Source organism: Plecotus auritus (genome assembly GCF_963455305.1).
Source record: "Plecotus auritus genome assembly, chromosome: 1".
Taxonomy (NCBI): Eukaryota; Metazoa; Chordata; class Mammalia; order Chiroptera; family Vespertilionidae; genus Plecotus; species Plecotus auritus.
The window spans coordinates 55952646-55968638 of NC_137770.1; the positions used below are offsets into that span (position 1 = coordinate 55952646).

Consider the following 15993-nt stretch of genomic DNA (forward strand, 5'->3'; position numbering starts at 1 on the left):
CAAAATGTGTCCTTTCTGTCAGTTTTAAAGAAATTGGCCACATTCACCACTCCCCACGTGGACTCGCTGTCCTGTGCATCACATCTAGCACCTCCCACCTTCATTTAGAGCTCGGCATTAGGTGACACTCATGCGCCAACACACCCCGGTCTCACCCCTTCACTGGCCTTTGAGTCCTTTTCTATTTATAAGTGATATTTATAACATTATAATACACAGCATAACATAGTCATATATGCTACATATTTGTAGACAGAGATATCTCTATAAAATTTAGTCCGTATATATGGTCAATGAAGAGTATGCCAGATATAAGATAGGCCTTTATGAAATCCATCTAACAGACAGGCTCTGGCATGCACTATGACTCAATAATGCAGGACAGATCAATATAGATAAACAGCCAATCAGAAATTGTTGGTGAATGTCTGTGTATTACTCAGTACTTGCAGAAAACGGACCACATATTTAGGGGGGATTATTGAAGACACTTTTTTTTTAAATCTTCATTGTTGAAAGTATTACATAGGTCCTCCTTTTCCCCCCATAAACCTCTGTCCTTCCCCTTCCACCATGAAGATCCTTTTGAGTAAAAGGATACTTTACAGAGAGGTGGGCAGGTTGAGGGAACAAAGTGGGGACCTGGGACAAAGAACTGAGGACACTAGCATTACCCGGAGCCTGTGGGACGGAGGAGGAAAGAGCTGGGCTGAAGGCTGCAGGCAGGAAGCCGCAGGATAGATACCCCAACTTTCCTCTCCCCTGGCGCTGCAGCTTCCTGCCAGTGCCTCCCCTGCCCAACCCAACTGGAAGCAGAGGCCTGACAGCCCAGGTGAAGGGTCCACTGGGCTCAGATGCCAGGCACGGGGCATGGCAAAGGAGGGCTGCCGACGCCAGCAGGATGTGTGCGCAGTGTTCCGGAGGCTCAGAGTGGAACATTGTCTAAAAGGGCGACTTTGCCCCAGGACCCCAGGATCACTCCTTTGTGCTACTCACGCCTCGTCACTGCCTGCCTCCTCCCTGCAGGGACTTCCCTCTGCACCCTCTCCAGCTGCCCCACTTGAGACCCTCTTTATCGTTTTCCTTTCTGGCACATGTGTCCCAGCCGGCCACCCGGGGCCCTGCCGTCCCAGCCCTGATTCTGGCCGGCAGTGGTGTTCCGTTAGCACCAGCTCCTTTCTGACTCTTCAGGTCTCTGTCCAGGGTCCAAGTCTGCTCCCACCCTCCAGGACCTCTGTTTCCCTGGAAGACTGTGGAACACAAACTCTTGCATGAAAGGCTCGACATAAGCAGATGTGCAGTTAGTGCTGAAATGTGCTTCATGCCCATGACCTTGACGTGTAGCATTTGCGTGTTCAGCTCCTGTGCTATATTCAGGACATGAGTGCAAACATAAAAATGTCCCTCCTGTCTCTTGAAAAATCTACACAAATTGAAACACCTTTGTAAGATTATTAATACTCTTTGTACAGTTATTGTCTCTAGCTAGCATTTCAAAACCGTTCCTCCATCCACATATCCTCCAGCCCCGCCCAGCCAGCAGCTACCAGGACAGTATTTCCCCCAAATATCTCTTCTCCACTGTGGCCAGCCTCCTGCAGATCCGACCGAGATCTGCATTCCAGGGTCTCTCAAGTTTTGCACAAGCAAGAAGCCACCAGGAGCCATAAAACCAATGAGTTGTACTGATTGTGACGTTGTCTTGCTTGTTTATTTCAGGCCCCACCAGGAGGAACATGACCCAAAGCAGAGGTTATTCCAGTCAGACTCACAATGCCAACTACCCAATGAGAGCTGCCCCGCCCCCGCCAGGTAAGCCAAGCAAGTGCCATGGACTGGGACCATTAACCTGAACCCATAACTTGCAAAACATAATTGGGAAGAAACCCATTAGCAGATAAATGCACATAATTAGACAGCCCTGAGCCATTTCAGTGCCAGGTGTACTCCCAACACAGCAGCGCTGCTTGTGACCCTGAAATGCAGGGAAGTGTGAGCTGCTCAGACTGAACTGTGCTGAGTGAACGGCCTGGATTGCATTGCCCATTGCCCGGCGCTAGTCACTCCCTTAGGAAAGGCTCCCTCCTTCCGTAAGAGAGAAGGGGTTCCTTGTCCCTGGCAACCAGGATGCTGTCAGCCTCGAAGGTGCAGGATGCTGCCTTTATAGAAACAGGATTTTGCCAGATATAACCTCACCATCATCACCCACGACAATATTTTGCAACAAGTTTACAGCTTAATGACAACTTGAAAATGTTTATTCTTAGTCAGATAGGCTCTAGGAGAATGGCTCCCAAAAATAAAGTAATATCTGAGATACAAAATTGATAGGAAAAAAAATTTTTAATACAAAGAAAATGTTTAGACCATATCTACACTAATAAAAGAGTAAGATGCAAATTGACCGTACCTTCACGATGCCCACCAGCCAATCAGGAGTATGCAAATTAACCCAACAAAGATGGCGGGTTAATTTGCATACACAGGCACCGAGCAGCTGGGGGCTGTGCGGGATGCTTGCATCATCATGGTGATGACGCAGGCGTTCTGCATCACCCCAGCCGCTCTGGGCCTCTGGGCAGCGTGGGAAGGCAGAAAGGCGGCTCCGGGCCGGAGCGAAAAGGATGCTCGGGCCGGAGCGAAGGCAGTGCCGGCAGCCAGGGGAAGGAAGGCCCATTCTTGCATGAATCTTCGTGTATCGGGCCCCTAGTGTTTCATATTTCTCATTTTTATGGTAAAAATATAATATGCAGGTCAATGAAATCCAAACCCAAATACACGTAAGACTTTTTGCCCTTCATAATCTGTTTAGTGTTTGAAGAGCACTCTCAAAATTGACAAAAATGTCTTTCCCTCACTCACAAAATTCAATTAATAAAAAAACTGCCCCTAGAATGTTTGATGTGAATAAGTTTGGGTTTCTAGGCCTGAACGGGTTATCTATTGGCCCAGTGTCTGAGATGAGCAGTAGAAAGCATTTCTTTTGTTGCCTGTGCTAAAAATATGGACACTGTGCCTGTCACTGAGAAACTGATTCTCATCTCTTGGAGTCCCATCCTGCCTGGCCCAGCTGTCTCTCCTCCCCTCTGCCTTTATCCTTGAAGAAAATCCAAGCACAAAGCAATCTAAGAGAACGAATGTGGTGTTGTATTACTAAACTTGTGGTCCGGTCACGAAATTCGTGCACATTAAAAGGGAATTAATTAGAGGAAATATTTTAATATTTCTATTTGCCCTTTCTCTATAATAGAAACGTCAGAAATGAAAGAAAATTAGTAAAATGTATATGAAAATCTTCCTCCTGTCAGAGTCTGGGGTGTGCCACGGGACCCAGAGTCAAGTCCCCACCCACCCGCACACACCTTGAAATCGTGCGAAACCCAGCCCCGCCCCCATTGGGCGAGATCCAGACCCGACCAGCCCCACTCCCGTCAAGCCCCGCCGGGATGGGGGGCACAGCCTCAGGTTCCCTGCCCCGGCCCAGTGCCATGCAGCCTCAGGTTCCTGCTGATTGCTTGTTAAGGCTCGTTGCAGGAACTCAGCCTCCACTGTGGGTACAGCCATCTTGTGTTACAGAAACCCCGCCTCTGCTGTAGGCGCAGCCATCTTTGTGATGGCATGACAGTCGATTTGCATATTCCCTCTTTATTAGATAGAATGGGCTAGTCCCTGTGCAAAATCCTGGCCAGTCCACCTAGAAACTAGGACTGACCTCAGCGAGGTTGGCCCAAGTCACCTCAGGCCAAGTATCTGACCTTGAGCATGGCACCCAACCTCTCTCCGTGACAGTTTCTTCATCAATAAAATGAGGCAGTTGGGCTTGAATCTCTTAGTTCAGCTTCTCACATGATCTGCAGTAAAGGACCTGGGTTGTTATTGCTCTTTTCTTAATTTCAATTCCACCACAAACCATACTTCTTTAAGGTAAAATAAAGATTACTAGAAGAATGGGATTTTAAAAGCATTCAACATGATACACCAAAATTTCTTATTAGATTTAACAGATGTGAAATATGCCCATGAAACTGCTATGAACATTTCTAAACGCTTATTTCTGATTTCTGAATTTATGGCAGGTGAGTGGGTTATAAGCAGCATGGAGAGCCCCACCCCTGCCCCCGCCCCTGGTGAGCATCGAGGCCTAGAGCTCACCCCGCTCTGCGTACCCCTCTCCTATCCTTGGCAACCTTGGCAGCAGTTGGCTCTCACCAAGCTCCTTGTTTCTTTCATGAAGAAATTGACACTCTAAAGGCGCATTTATCTTGCTCACGGTCAGCACAGCTATGAGAGGCAGAGCCAAATCTGAACCCCGAGTCCCTCTTATAAACGAGATCATCCTGCTCGTTCCAAAGTGTCTCTCCCTTAGTGCAGTGGGAAGGGCTTCATGGTGGGTTCATAAAGTGTGCCTTGAGGAGTCTTGTTCTTCTTCGCTGTTGCCCGATCTGCAAATGGAGAGGAACTGAGGATTTCTTCACACCTCGCATGGATTGATAATGCCCATCGCCGTCATCCCTTACTCATCAGATAATGTGATCTTGACTAGGAGCAGGTGTGTGGCTAAGGGAGCTTGCTCTATCCAGATCGACCCCAGCAGCAGCCACATTTCCCCTGCCTGAGTGGGGTGCTGCCTCCACCTCTCCCAACGGGCTCCTGCAAGGACACCCAAGACTGAGCCTTTGAAAATGGGTTTCTAATGTTTAAATAGTTGCCTGCCAGCCGGCTTGAATAATAACCTCATAATTCTTCTCAGACCCAAGAATGTGCCTGCCTCCCTCAAGAGGTAGTTTCAAGCTTACCTTTTCTTGACTGTGAGCTTTGAAACCCTGAACGTCTGGTGATTCTGCTGTCAAATTTCACAAGCATGTGTGAGTGTCTGCCATGTCCCGGGCGCTTGCTGGGCAGTTTGCAATGTATCAGCATTGTTCCTCACACTACGTTAGCGGTTATGCCCTCCATCTTTTCAGATGGGGAAACTGAGGCCTGGCGATGTTAAGTTGCTCTTGGTTAATAAATGGAAGGAATTTGGAGAGACTTTTGGCAAAGGATCGTAAAATTGAAGGTGTATTTTGTCCTCTTTCTAGGATACCATCAGAATGGAGTCATCAAAAACCAGTTTGTGCCACACCCGCATGCTCCTGGAAACCAGCGGTCAAATCAGAAAAGCCTGTACACTTCTATGGCCCGACCACCCCTGCCACGACAGCAGTCCACGGGCTCAGACCGCATGTCTCAGATGCCGGAGAGCTTGGATTTCCTCAAGGTCCCGGACCAGGGTGTCGCAGGGTAAGATTCCCGCCCTTTGTGGGTGAGGCCAGCACCTCCTCTCCATCAGTCACACCAGGGTTCACAGGTTTCCAGCCACACGTTGGACTCCAGAACCCAACACCGTGCAGCCCTTGGTTTGCATTTCTAAAAGTACGACCAACTTGATGGCACACAAGTCATTCTGCAGAGAGGGTGCATCTTAGAAACATCAGAAGAGGGGTCCCTATCGGCCCCGAGATTCAATTACTTCATAACCGTTTCTGCTCTCTGGCAAGGTTGGGGAACAGTGGGGTTTTGGTTTATGTCTGTGCCTGCAGTTGCATAAATACAATAGCTCAAAGAGTCATCAGGAATGTTGAGAATAACACCCCAGAATTCTATGAGAAGTAGAAGTTTGTTTGTGAATCAGCTCTTTAGGGTTTTAAAATGAGAGCCTTCCTGCCTTTCTAGAACAAAAAATGAAGAGTGGTAAAAAGAAGCCAGGCTTTGTACCTGAGGAAGGGAAGATTCCTGAAACTGTGTAGATTAAGCATGTCAAACTCGCCCGTGTTAGCCTTTGAGTTTGATAGGCTTGGTGTAGATATTCAAAGAGTTATCGGTGTGGAAAGGGGGTTAGGCCAATTGCAGGACAAGTGAGTGAACTCTGCCAGGAGGTAGATAGTGGAACCAGTAAACCAAAAACGTTCTAGGAGCCCGAAGATGAACTGCCCTAGGATGTAAGGAGCACAGGATGGATGGAAATCACCAGGCGGAAATATTGTAGAGTGATATTGTCAAATACCAGAGAAGGATGAGAATCCTATTTCAGCCCCTATTGTTTATCTAATATTGGACCTGCTGCTTCCCCTCTCTGAGCTTTATTTTCCTCATCTGTACACGGATGTAATACCACCGAGCTTGCAGAGTTGTTGAGAGGACTAGAAATTATACACAAAATGCCTAGCCTGATACGAGGCATGTGGGAAGCTGCTCAGCCAACTGTAGCTTGATGTGATGGTGATGGTGATGGTGATGGTGATGGTGATGGTGATGGTGATGGTGATGGTGATGGTGATGGTGATGGTGATGGTGGTGATGGTGGTGGTGATGGTGGTGATTGTGATTGATGGTGATTGTGATTGATGGTGATGGTGGTGATGGTGATGGTGATGGTGATACAACCATTATCTCATGGTGGTCATGACTGTTAGGAACCTTCCAACTCTGCATGATTCTCAGTGGTGGAATAGTTCTCTCTGCTGAACCCAGTGATGGGCCTCCTTCAGCCCCCTGCTCTCCTCTCTCATGCCCTCCTCCATTTTCCATTCTCTCTAAGCCTCTGGAATGATGATGAAGTTTCTAATGGGATCAGGAGACATGTACGAAACAGAGCGGAACAGCAGCTCCTCCCTCTGGGTGGGCAGCCACCACTCACCTCCCTGCCCCATTATGAGATGTTTTTCCTGCCTTGTCAGCTTCTTTCTAAAGACCACAAAGCTATTAGGAACTTGACCACGTTCGCTCCTGCTGTTTCTTTTTCCCTCGCGAGTCTTACCCCATTTGGGCTACAGATAGAAGCACCTTGGTTGCATACAGGTGGCCATCAGTAGAGTGGATGCCACCCCTTCATTAGATCTCTCCCCCCCCCCCCCACTCTTGTGGAACTAGCTCTGTGGCATCTGTTCTAGTGACCATGGCTCACCTGGTGGGCTTGGTCTAAAGCAGTCGCGCTCAGACTTTACTGAGCACCAGAGTCCCTGGAGAACTTACTGGCCCACTCCAGAGGTTTGGATTCAGTAGGTCGGGGTGGGACCTAAGAATTTACATTTCTTCCAAGTTCCCAGCGCTGCTGCTGAACCAGGGACCACATTTTGAAAACCACCGGTCTAGTCTGATTGTTAAAGCCAGGGAAGGGTCTGTGTAAAGGTGAGTTGAAAGGGTGCTGTTGAGGCAACAGGATTGCTCTGTAATCCAGACCCACACTATTCAGAGGGGTGGACATCACTGAAGCAATCAAGCAACCCTTCCCGGGCCCAGTTGGTTGTCCCAAAGGAGGCAGGGGATTGAAGTCAGTGAACGAAATGCACCCCATCCCTTAGCTCTGCCTGCTAGCTTCCTACTTGCTTTGGTTTTGGCAAGCAAAACCATCTTTCCAGCCTGCATCTGCAAGTTCCAGACTTGCACACCAGCCAGCCGGGAGCATCTGTCAGCCAAGAGCAGGCAATTTAGGAACGTTGTGTCTTCACCGAGGCTGCTCCCTTCCAGCCCTCAGCTCCGTGGTTCTCTGTTCAAGCCGATCACACCCTTCTCCACATTCAGGCCTAAAGATCAGGCATACGTGGTGTTGCCGTGGCAATGGCTGTGAGGCTGGAAGGAGAGGGCACCCTCACAGCTGCCTGCCGGCCAATACAATGTTCCCAGCTGTGTGTAAAAGTCACGATCGTCATCAGGCACTGAGTCCGGTAGCTGCGAGCATCTCAGACAGTCTCCACTGGACATTAAATCTGCTCTGGGTACACATTTCTTAAGAACCTGTACTCTGGTCAAAGGACTGAGCTTTTTCTTAGAATTCATTTTCTAAAACATATAAAAGTGAAATTGAAAATAATTTCTAATGTGGCCAGAGACCTTAGATGTGCATTTCAGGAGCCTCGTGGTTCTGTGCACTTAATAGCTCCCCTTTGAAAAGAAAACATGAATTGCTTTATTCCACAGGAAGTTGTTGGAGCCAGCAGGGAGCTCTGGGATCCCACGCTTGTACCGTTCCTTAAACACGAAAATTCGATTAGACATCACAGTCCCAAGCAGTGACCTAGAACTTGACAATCTAGAAAAACAAGATTAGCACAGTCTTTCACACCCTCGGTTTATCTTTCCTTTCCCTCTCCCGCCCCCAGTGCACTCTTCCTTCCAGACATATTAAGCATACGCAATCATTTCTTTTGGATCATGGAGTGTGGATAAAATCAAATGGTGTAATTAGCACCTCGAGTTAATTCAGGATAGTCTTTGTCAGTTTATTTTATGTTCCGTCACGTTATTTTGGGGGGGGGGGAACATGCATGAAGCTTTTACTAAATTAATTACCGCCCCCACAGGTTTCTTTACCCTTGCCTTGCCACGTGTGTGACATAGTCATTGTTCTTGTCATCGTCACTGTTATTGTCATACAAGGAAACTAAGCAAGATGTAGAGGGGCCATCATCTTGCAGTCCTTTAGCATACCTTCTGAAAAGTCCGATTCAGGTGAAAAGCTTCTTGCTGATTCTCAGGGAAAGAGGGCAGGTGAAGAAAGAACCAGACAAGCAGCTCATTCACCAGCCTTCGCTCTGACCTCATAGGAACACATGATGTGCCAATCAAGGGTGCTTTATACCTTCCCGCGTAACTGAGATGACAAAATCTACCTGCACTTCATTGCTGGAAGTATCAAAACCCAGACCTGGATATCTTTTCTGTTGGCCTTTTTAATCCCGTGATCCATTTCATGTGAGGACAATTTCAGGAAATTTCTAGATACCCCAGAGATTACTCCAACTAGCGGTTGGAGAACCAGGAAAATACTGGGAGTGCTCAGCGGTAGGGCTTCTGGCCCCGGCACAAAGGAGGGATCGATAGAAAAACTGAAATGCTGCCTGTGTGTCTCTTGACAAGGTTCTCCTAATGGAGTCATATTTTCAAGGGGCTTAAAATTTCCAACAAGTGTCCAATAGCAATATTTCTCAACCCGTAAGCTACAGGAGCGGCAGCCATATCCTGGCCCAAGCCGACACGAAGCTGAGGAATTCCTGGCATCCATTCCCTCATTTCCAGTAATGTTTATAGATTCAACCTTTTGGAACAGACCCTATTTTAAAGAGCCAGTGAAATAAAATGCCATTATTTTCCTTCCTGGAATTTCAAGACATAAATTTCACATCTGCAGAACAAAGAAGTGATAGCTGAAAGCTTAAGCCCAGCTAACCCTGGCGTGAACTAGTGCACCCGCTGCCCCAGAGGCATGGCGGCTGCAGAGTTCACAAGGTGGCCTGGCGGAGTGCAGTGAGCGCACGACTCGCAGCTGCAGGGACAGTGTGAGTCCCAGCTTACGGGTTTGGTTCTTCATGGATTCATTCATTGAATATTGACGGGGCCACGTGCCTTCCATGTGCCACATGCTGGGCACATGGATCGTTTTGCCAATAACCTGCTGCGCTGCCTCTCGTCTATCACTTGCTCTTTCTACAACTTGGTGACCTCACCTGCATAAGAGGGATAATCTACATACATAAAAGCCTAATACGCAAAGTGTCCCCTCGGGAGTTCGACCTACCAGGGGGTGGTGCGGAACAAAAGAAGGCCCCTGCCAGCAGCAAGCAGCCACTAGGGACCCTACCTGTGCACGATTTCATGCACTGGGTCTCTAGTAAGAATATAATTTGAAAAGCTTCTCCTCAGGGTTTCTTGGAGATGAATAAGGGCTTTGTAAATGGTAAAGCACTATGCAGCTTGAACATTTAATTGTATTGGTTTTATGACTGTTACTCATGTGCTTTGCTCTCTTAGGGAAATAGTCATGTCCTACCAGGATTGAAAACTGGGTGTCCCCTGGCCACTGGCTTTTCTCGCAAGAACTTTAATCTCTGGCCTGCACAGAGGGCCTCTGGGAGGGTCTAAGCTTTCAGCATTGCTGGCTTTAATGGGGAATACGCAGCCTAGGGAAGCAAGACAAGGGACCAGTCAGGGAGACCCCTTCATCACCACCCTCCGCCCACACACACACACACACACAATAGCTATGCCACTCTGTAGGCTCAGAGCAACAGCAGAACAGGGGGTGCTGAGGTAATATTGCAACAGACACCGCTGCATTTGGACAATGTCAATAAAGCCCAAAACTCCTCCCGCTCGACTCTTCCCCAATCTTTGCTCCAATCACTGTAAGAACTCACATCCCCGGGAAAGTAACCGGCATTCCCACGAGAGAGTGCATGAACCCTCGCTTTAGAGAGCTTTGTTGTCCCTGATGTTATTAGGGGTTTTGTTTCCTGCGGGCCTTTGGCATCTTGTGAGGCTGGGCAGCTGTGCACAGGGGTTCAAATGTCAGTTGGCATCCTGATGTTTCAGGGCAAAGGCACCCTCGGGCCTCCCCGTCCCTGCCACAGGGCTTCTCCAGCAGCGCAGGTCCTCACTGAGCAGACCGATGTAACGTGCTCGAGCGCTCAGGTGACTGCCATGTTGGTTATAATGTGGTTGCATTAGAGGTCCAATGCCCGACTCAGAAAAAACACCTGCTGTACAAGCAAGTGGCTGTCGGCCAGCTCCTTCCTGTGTTTGTTTTCTTACTGGGAAACAGACACAGTAAAGTGGTAAGTGTGTACAAATTAGCCTGAAACATGGGTCGGGGAGTGATAGGAACACTAAATTGCATTGTGCCAGTTACATACAGTGAAACGTGGGGTTTGCTCAGTGATGTGGAGTTTTATAACTATAAACTATTATGTGTAGAAAGTGAACCGTCATTATTGAAATGGCAACGGGAAAAATAATTTTGTTATCTGTCTGAAATTCTTGCTCCAACCCTCATGATCCCAATAACACAGTTTTCAGTCATGTCAGGTTTATTAGGAATGCAAATCTCATAAAGTTCCAGACATAACAAAATTATCTAAACCCTGCACATCCATTGCTAAACAAATCCAGGCTTTGTCACTTTCTATCGCTTTTGGACGAGTGAGTGTGAGTTATCACGAGGGTGGCGTGGGGACAGGGGTGCTGGTGAGCAGCTGGCTGTCTGGAGCTAGCCCGTTCTACGCTCGCCGTGGCCAATGTCAGGCTGCCAGCATGACCACCATTGGTCTCGGAGGTGGGGAGAGAGCCCAGGCGCACACCACTGTCGGTGCATAGGGTTGCCATCATGCATAAGCAGCAGGCAATAACTTCAGAGCATAGATAGAAGATGTAGGAAAAGAATTAGGAAGGGTTGCTACGAGTATTTATTGCCTTTGCTTTATTATAACTTATTCGATCATAACTGTGTTCGATTTCATCTTTAATAATGACTGTTTCACAACTGACCCACAAAAATCCTGACAGCGTGACCGCCTGCCCCCGCAGGCTGGACGGGGCAGGTTCCAGCTCCCGGGCACCAGGCCGTGTTTGCTGTGGAAGAAAGTCTGAATCACTTCTTCCCTGCGTTGGCCAGTCGGCTCCTGGCTGCCAGTGGAGGGCTCCAGGCTCCTAAGACTTCATTACTCAGCGCTGGCAGCTCACAAAAAGTCCTTCTCTCCTCATTATTGATTACACAGGATCGCCCCCTAGTGATGCAAAGGAGATGGTCTGTTTAAGGCTGAGCCGGTGGAGAGGAGCCTGGAAAATGGCTGTTCTTGCTGACTGTTTTCTGTGGTGGTTTCCAAGTCTGCCGTGCAGTGGACCAGAGACAGTGACCACCTGCTGGGCACAGACGTCCTGTGTTCCGGCCACAGCTGACAGTAGGAATGTTGTTGGGAGAGCTCTGTGAGGCTCTGTCAGAATTAGAGAAAGGACCTGGGCCCTGGTCTGGATCCCCCTTAATAACAGGTGAAGACGCCTGAAGAGGTGAAGTGGCGCACCCACCTTATGTGCCAGCCAGTGGCAGAGCCGGGCCGCCCACCCGGGGCACCGACTCTAAGCCAGTGTCCCTTCTGCGCCCCCTGTCACTCTGTCAGAACATGCGGGCTGGGGCCACATGGCGTTCCTGGGCCGGGTGAGCACCAACAGGCCAGGCCCCTCCCCAGGGAGCCTCCTATCCTAATAGTAACACAAGCCTCTGTCTCACCCTGTTAGTCCCCTACTCTGAGCAGGTTGGGTGCCAGAGCATGTGGCAGGGGCTTGAAATGAGCTTGGAAGGCTGAGCAGGCATCAGCAGCACCGGGCAGAGGGTGGAGGCAGCCAGGGGGACATGGCCAGACGGAGGGACCAGAAAGGTCGTGTGGCTAGAGCTGTGGGAGCCTTGTGCCTCTGCCGTCTCGTCAGTCAAGTCAGCGGTGATGAGACCAGCAGGAAACCCAGGAGTGTTGTGAGGTTAGATGAAGCAACGTCTGAAAATGCCTAGCACGGTGCCTCGCCCAGAGCAGGCAGAGCCCGGCAAGTTTATCTGCATCTCACGCAGCTACAGGCAGGGGTTCCCAGATGGCACACCATCTGCTGACACTTGCAAGAAGAGTGGAGATGTGCCCAGATGTGTCAGTGCTGGGAGAGTACTGGTGAGGAGGAGGGCTTTGCGTATCCCGCTCTCTTTGTGAAGACGCTGCCTTGCAACAGCAATGGCGCCCCCTCCTGGGCACAAAGGACATTTCAACAGGAAAGAGCTCAGCATGGTGACCTCAGGGATGCCTTCTTTTCCCAGTGCAGAAAGCAGAGCTGTTCTCCACATCCACATCGAACAGAACACTCTCTTCCCTGCAACCGCACCCATCTCGGAGCCACCCAGACTCCCCCTCCCAACTGCGGAGTGCTGGGAGCCCCATCGGCCAGCTGAGGAGTGGCCAGTTTACATTGCCAAGATGGTAGAGTTGTCCAGGGCCTGGGACAAACAACTTGCCCGGGGTCTACACAGGAACCCAAATTCCCCAGTAATCCCTGAGGTTTTACTTTGATTTTTCTGAGGAAGTGGCCTCTGGTGCCTTGGGATCAAAGACCATGCAGTGGCTGTGTTCACACCTCCAGCCCCTCCTCCACTCTGCCCGATTCCTGGGATGCCAGCGGCTGCTTGCCTACATCTGGCTCAGCTCACTCTGGGCATCAGCAGTGCACTGCAATGCCCCAAGGGGCTCATGCAATTTACTCTGTGTGTGTTTTTTAACCAGCTTTTTTGGGGATAAAAAAAGATCAACTGTTTTAAAGTACAATTCAACAGTTTTTTGTATAGTCACAGAGTTGTGCAACTGTCATCATAATCTACTTTTAGAACATTTTCATCATCCCCAAAAACAAAGTTTTCTGCCATTAGCCATCATTCCTCCAGCCTCCAGCCCCAGCCCTAGACAACCACACTAATCTACTTTTTGTCCATATAAATTAGCCTTTCCTGGACATTTCACATAAAGAAAATCATCCTTCTTTTGTTAAATTCTGTTTGTTTATTTATTTATTTTAGTGTATTCCTTAGGATTTTCTACGTGCAAATCATCGCATGTGCAAATAGTGGTATTTTCGCTTTTCTAATCTGAGTGCCTTTTATTCTTCTTGACCAATTGCTCTGGCTGGAGTTTCCAGTGCATGCTGGGCAGACATGGTGTGAGCTGATGCCCTGTTATGCTCCTGGTCTTCGGAAGAGAGCATTGTCTTTCACCAGCAAGTGTGACGTGAGCTGGGAATATGTGGACGGGGCTTCTAACCCCTGCCAGGGCTCAGGGCTTCCATGACAAAAGGTGGGGAGGCACCGGTGTGCCCTGTGGCAGGACGTGAGTGCAGGGGCCACACCTGGCAGGGACCTTTTCGGTCCATTTCCCAGTGTTGTAAGCGATGGGAATGGCACCAGTTGTCTAACCAGCGGGGTCAGACCAAACCTGGGTTCAGCAACCTCGGTACTTGGGTTCTGGCTAGGAAAGAATTCAGAGTCCAGACCCAAACTGTAAGAGAACATGTATTGAGTAAATCACAGAGGTAGAAAATGTAATTCCTAGAAGAAATGGGCTTAGGAAACAAGTTATAGTGGTAAAGGAAGGGCCCTTGGAGCTTGGGTGTGAGGAAGCTAATGGTAATGTGCCTGGGTCCAGGAAGGGAGGAGAGAGGGGGAAGGCACAGGCATACTCCCTGGAGGGAGAAGGCACTGAGTCCTCCATCCTACGGGTTTTAAGGACCTCGGTTTTAGGGGAGATCCCAGGGGAAGGTCTCAATAGAATCTCATAGCTTTCCAGGTGTGTCCATTCAGGGTTGTGTTCTCCACTGATTGATTGGAGGCACCAGGGCAGGGGGTCATTATTCAATGCAGCTGGTCCTGACAGCAGCCTAATCTGGTTTTATTGCTTATCTGGGCCTGGAGCTGAAATACAACTGAGGCGTAGATGTTATCTCTAGGGAGGAAGGGTCAAAGGGTCCAAACCTCCTGACCCTGGGGGCGAGGTCCCACCCCACAATTGATTGTCCATTGCTAGGCACCTGGGGCTTTCCACCCTGGTGACCTTCTGTACCTGGCCCATCGCCCTTGCTCTGCTCATGTCTGTCTAACTGCCTACCACATCAAGAGCAGAGAGAAGCTGTTAGGAGGATTTTTAGTAGGGGATGAGGTGAACTAATAAACGCTGAGCTGGGGCGATATTCGGGGGGCTCAGGAAGGAAGCATCTGGCAGGGGAGAAATGAAGGAGGAGGAACTGAGGGCTTAGTCAAAGCTGGAGGCGGATGGGCAGCGGAGCCAGGGAGGGGTGACTGCCCAGATGGTTGCAAGGATAGTCCTACCTCCCAGGGTCACCCAGCTCCACTGAGAGGCCCCCTGTCCGGGGACCACACCTAAGTCCCAACACTCTTGGCTCCAGACACCTCATCAACCTGCCCTGATGGTAGGTTTCCCTTATCTAAGGGCCTCTGGGGAGTGTGTGTGTGTGTGTGTGTGTGTGTGTGTGTGTGTGTGCTCGTTCCTCCCCACCCTGCTCCCTGGAACTACAGGCTGGAGCTCTCCTCCCTCGCAGGGTGTTCTGACACCCCGCCCTCCACCCCACTCCCTGTTGCTGGGAAATCAGCTGACTGCTGGTATGCAGGCTAGTGGCTCTTATTAACCAAATGCTGACATCCCTAATATACAGGTCTCTTAATTAAAGGCCTGTGTGCCGGCCAGCTCTTGGGGAAGCCAGCAGGGACTGGGGATTTCAAGGGGACCAGGGAGGAAATGGTGTATGCTGATGATCTCCAAGGCGCCTTTCCTCTGTGATAGAAGTGCTTGCTGGGGTGGGAGGTGGGGACATGGTTGACCTGAGGAGGCTGAATGAAGCCTATGTAACCTTGGGGTTGCTCCCTCCCACAAAGGAAGGGAGCCCCAGGCAGCACCCAAGGAACCCCACCCCTGCTGGGAGCAGCCCTAGCACCCTGCTGACATCCAGTGCCCCTCCCCCTATGCCACCTCCTCATGATCCAACTTACTCATGGCACCCAGTGAGCACCTGGCATCACAGGACCTCAGTGAGGACACTGGGGCTCTGACCTCCTGAGAGCACAGCTCCGAACCGGGTGTGCTTTTTCCTTCCAGAACTCAGGCCCCAGGAGAGACCCTCCTTTCCTCCTCCCTCCCCCAGGTGTGAGCAGGTGCTCACAGTCCCGGCCAGACAGGACAGAACAGCCCCAGCCCTGCTATGTTGAGTTCAGCCCAACCCTCTTAGAGGAAATCATAAGCTTAACTTCCCTTTGGTTTTTCCTTAAGCAAAGGGGCAGGGGGGAGGGTCTATATTTCTATTTCCTTTTCCTTTCTCTCTAAATGCTTTCATGAACATACTTAATAAATAGTTGTTTCAGGTATAAGTTTAAAGATCTCCCTTAACAGGAAGAAGCGATAGTTATATGCCTGAGACAGTGTGTGAATGGTGACAGGAGGCAGCGGTGTGTTGGAAGCGTACACTGAAAGCTGGATTAGGGTCCTGGTACTGGCAATATTTTTGATGATCTTGACCAAGGGGAGGAGGTGCCACTGGCAACCAGAGGGGAAAGGCCAGGGATGTTGCTAAACACCCCACAGTGCAGAGGACAGCCCCACAGCAAAGCAAAGTGGCCCAAAATGTCAGCAGTGCTAAGGTGAGAGG

At 49.7% G+C, this 15993-nt stretch overlaps 1 protein-coding gene across 2 annotated transcripts in view; it reads left to right on the forward strand.

The window, feature by feature from the left end:
• The window catches only part of MYO1E (myosin IE), a 200838-nt gene that overhangs the window by 177458 nt on the left and 7387 nt on the right, over nt 1-15993 (forward strand). Inside the window, exons 25-26 of one of the 2 annotated variants that reach the window (XR_013959252.1) lie at nt 1720-1812; nt 5082-5214. Coding sequence is in view for 1 of the 2 variants with exons in the window: in XM_080645678.1 (XP_080501804.1) it covers nt 1720-1812; nt 5082-5283 (295 nt within the window). In the remaining variant the exon portion in view is untranslated. Of the gene's footprint in view, nt 1-1719; nt 1813-5081; nt 5284-15993 lie in introns of those variants that run through there. The other variant, XM_080645678.1, reaches the window with a different exon arrangement.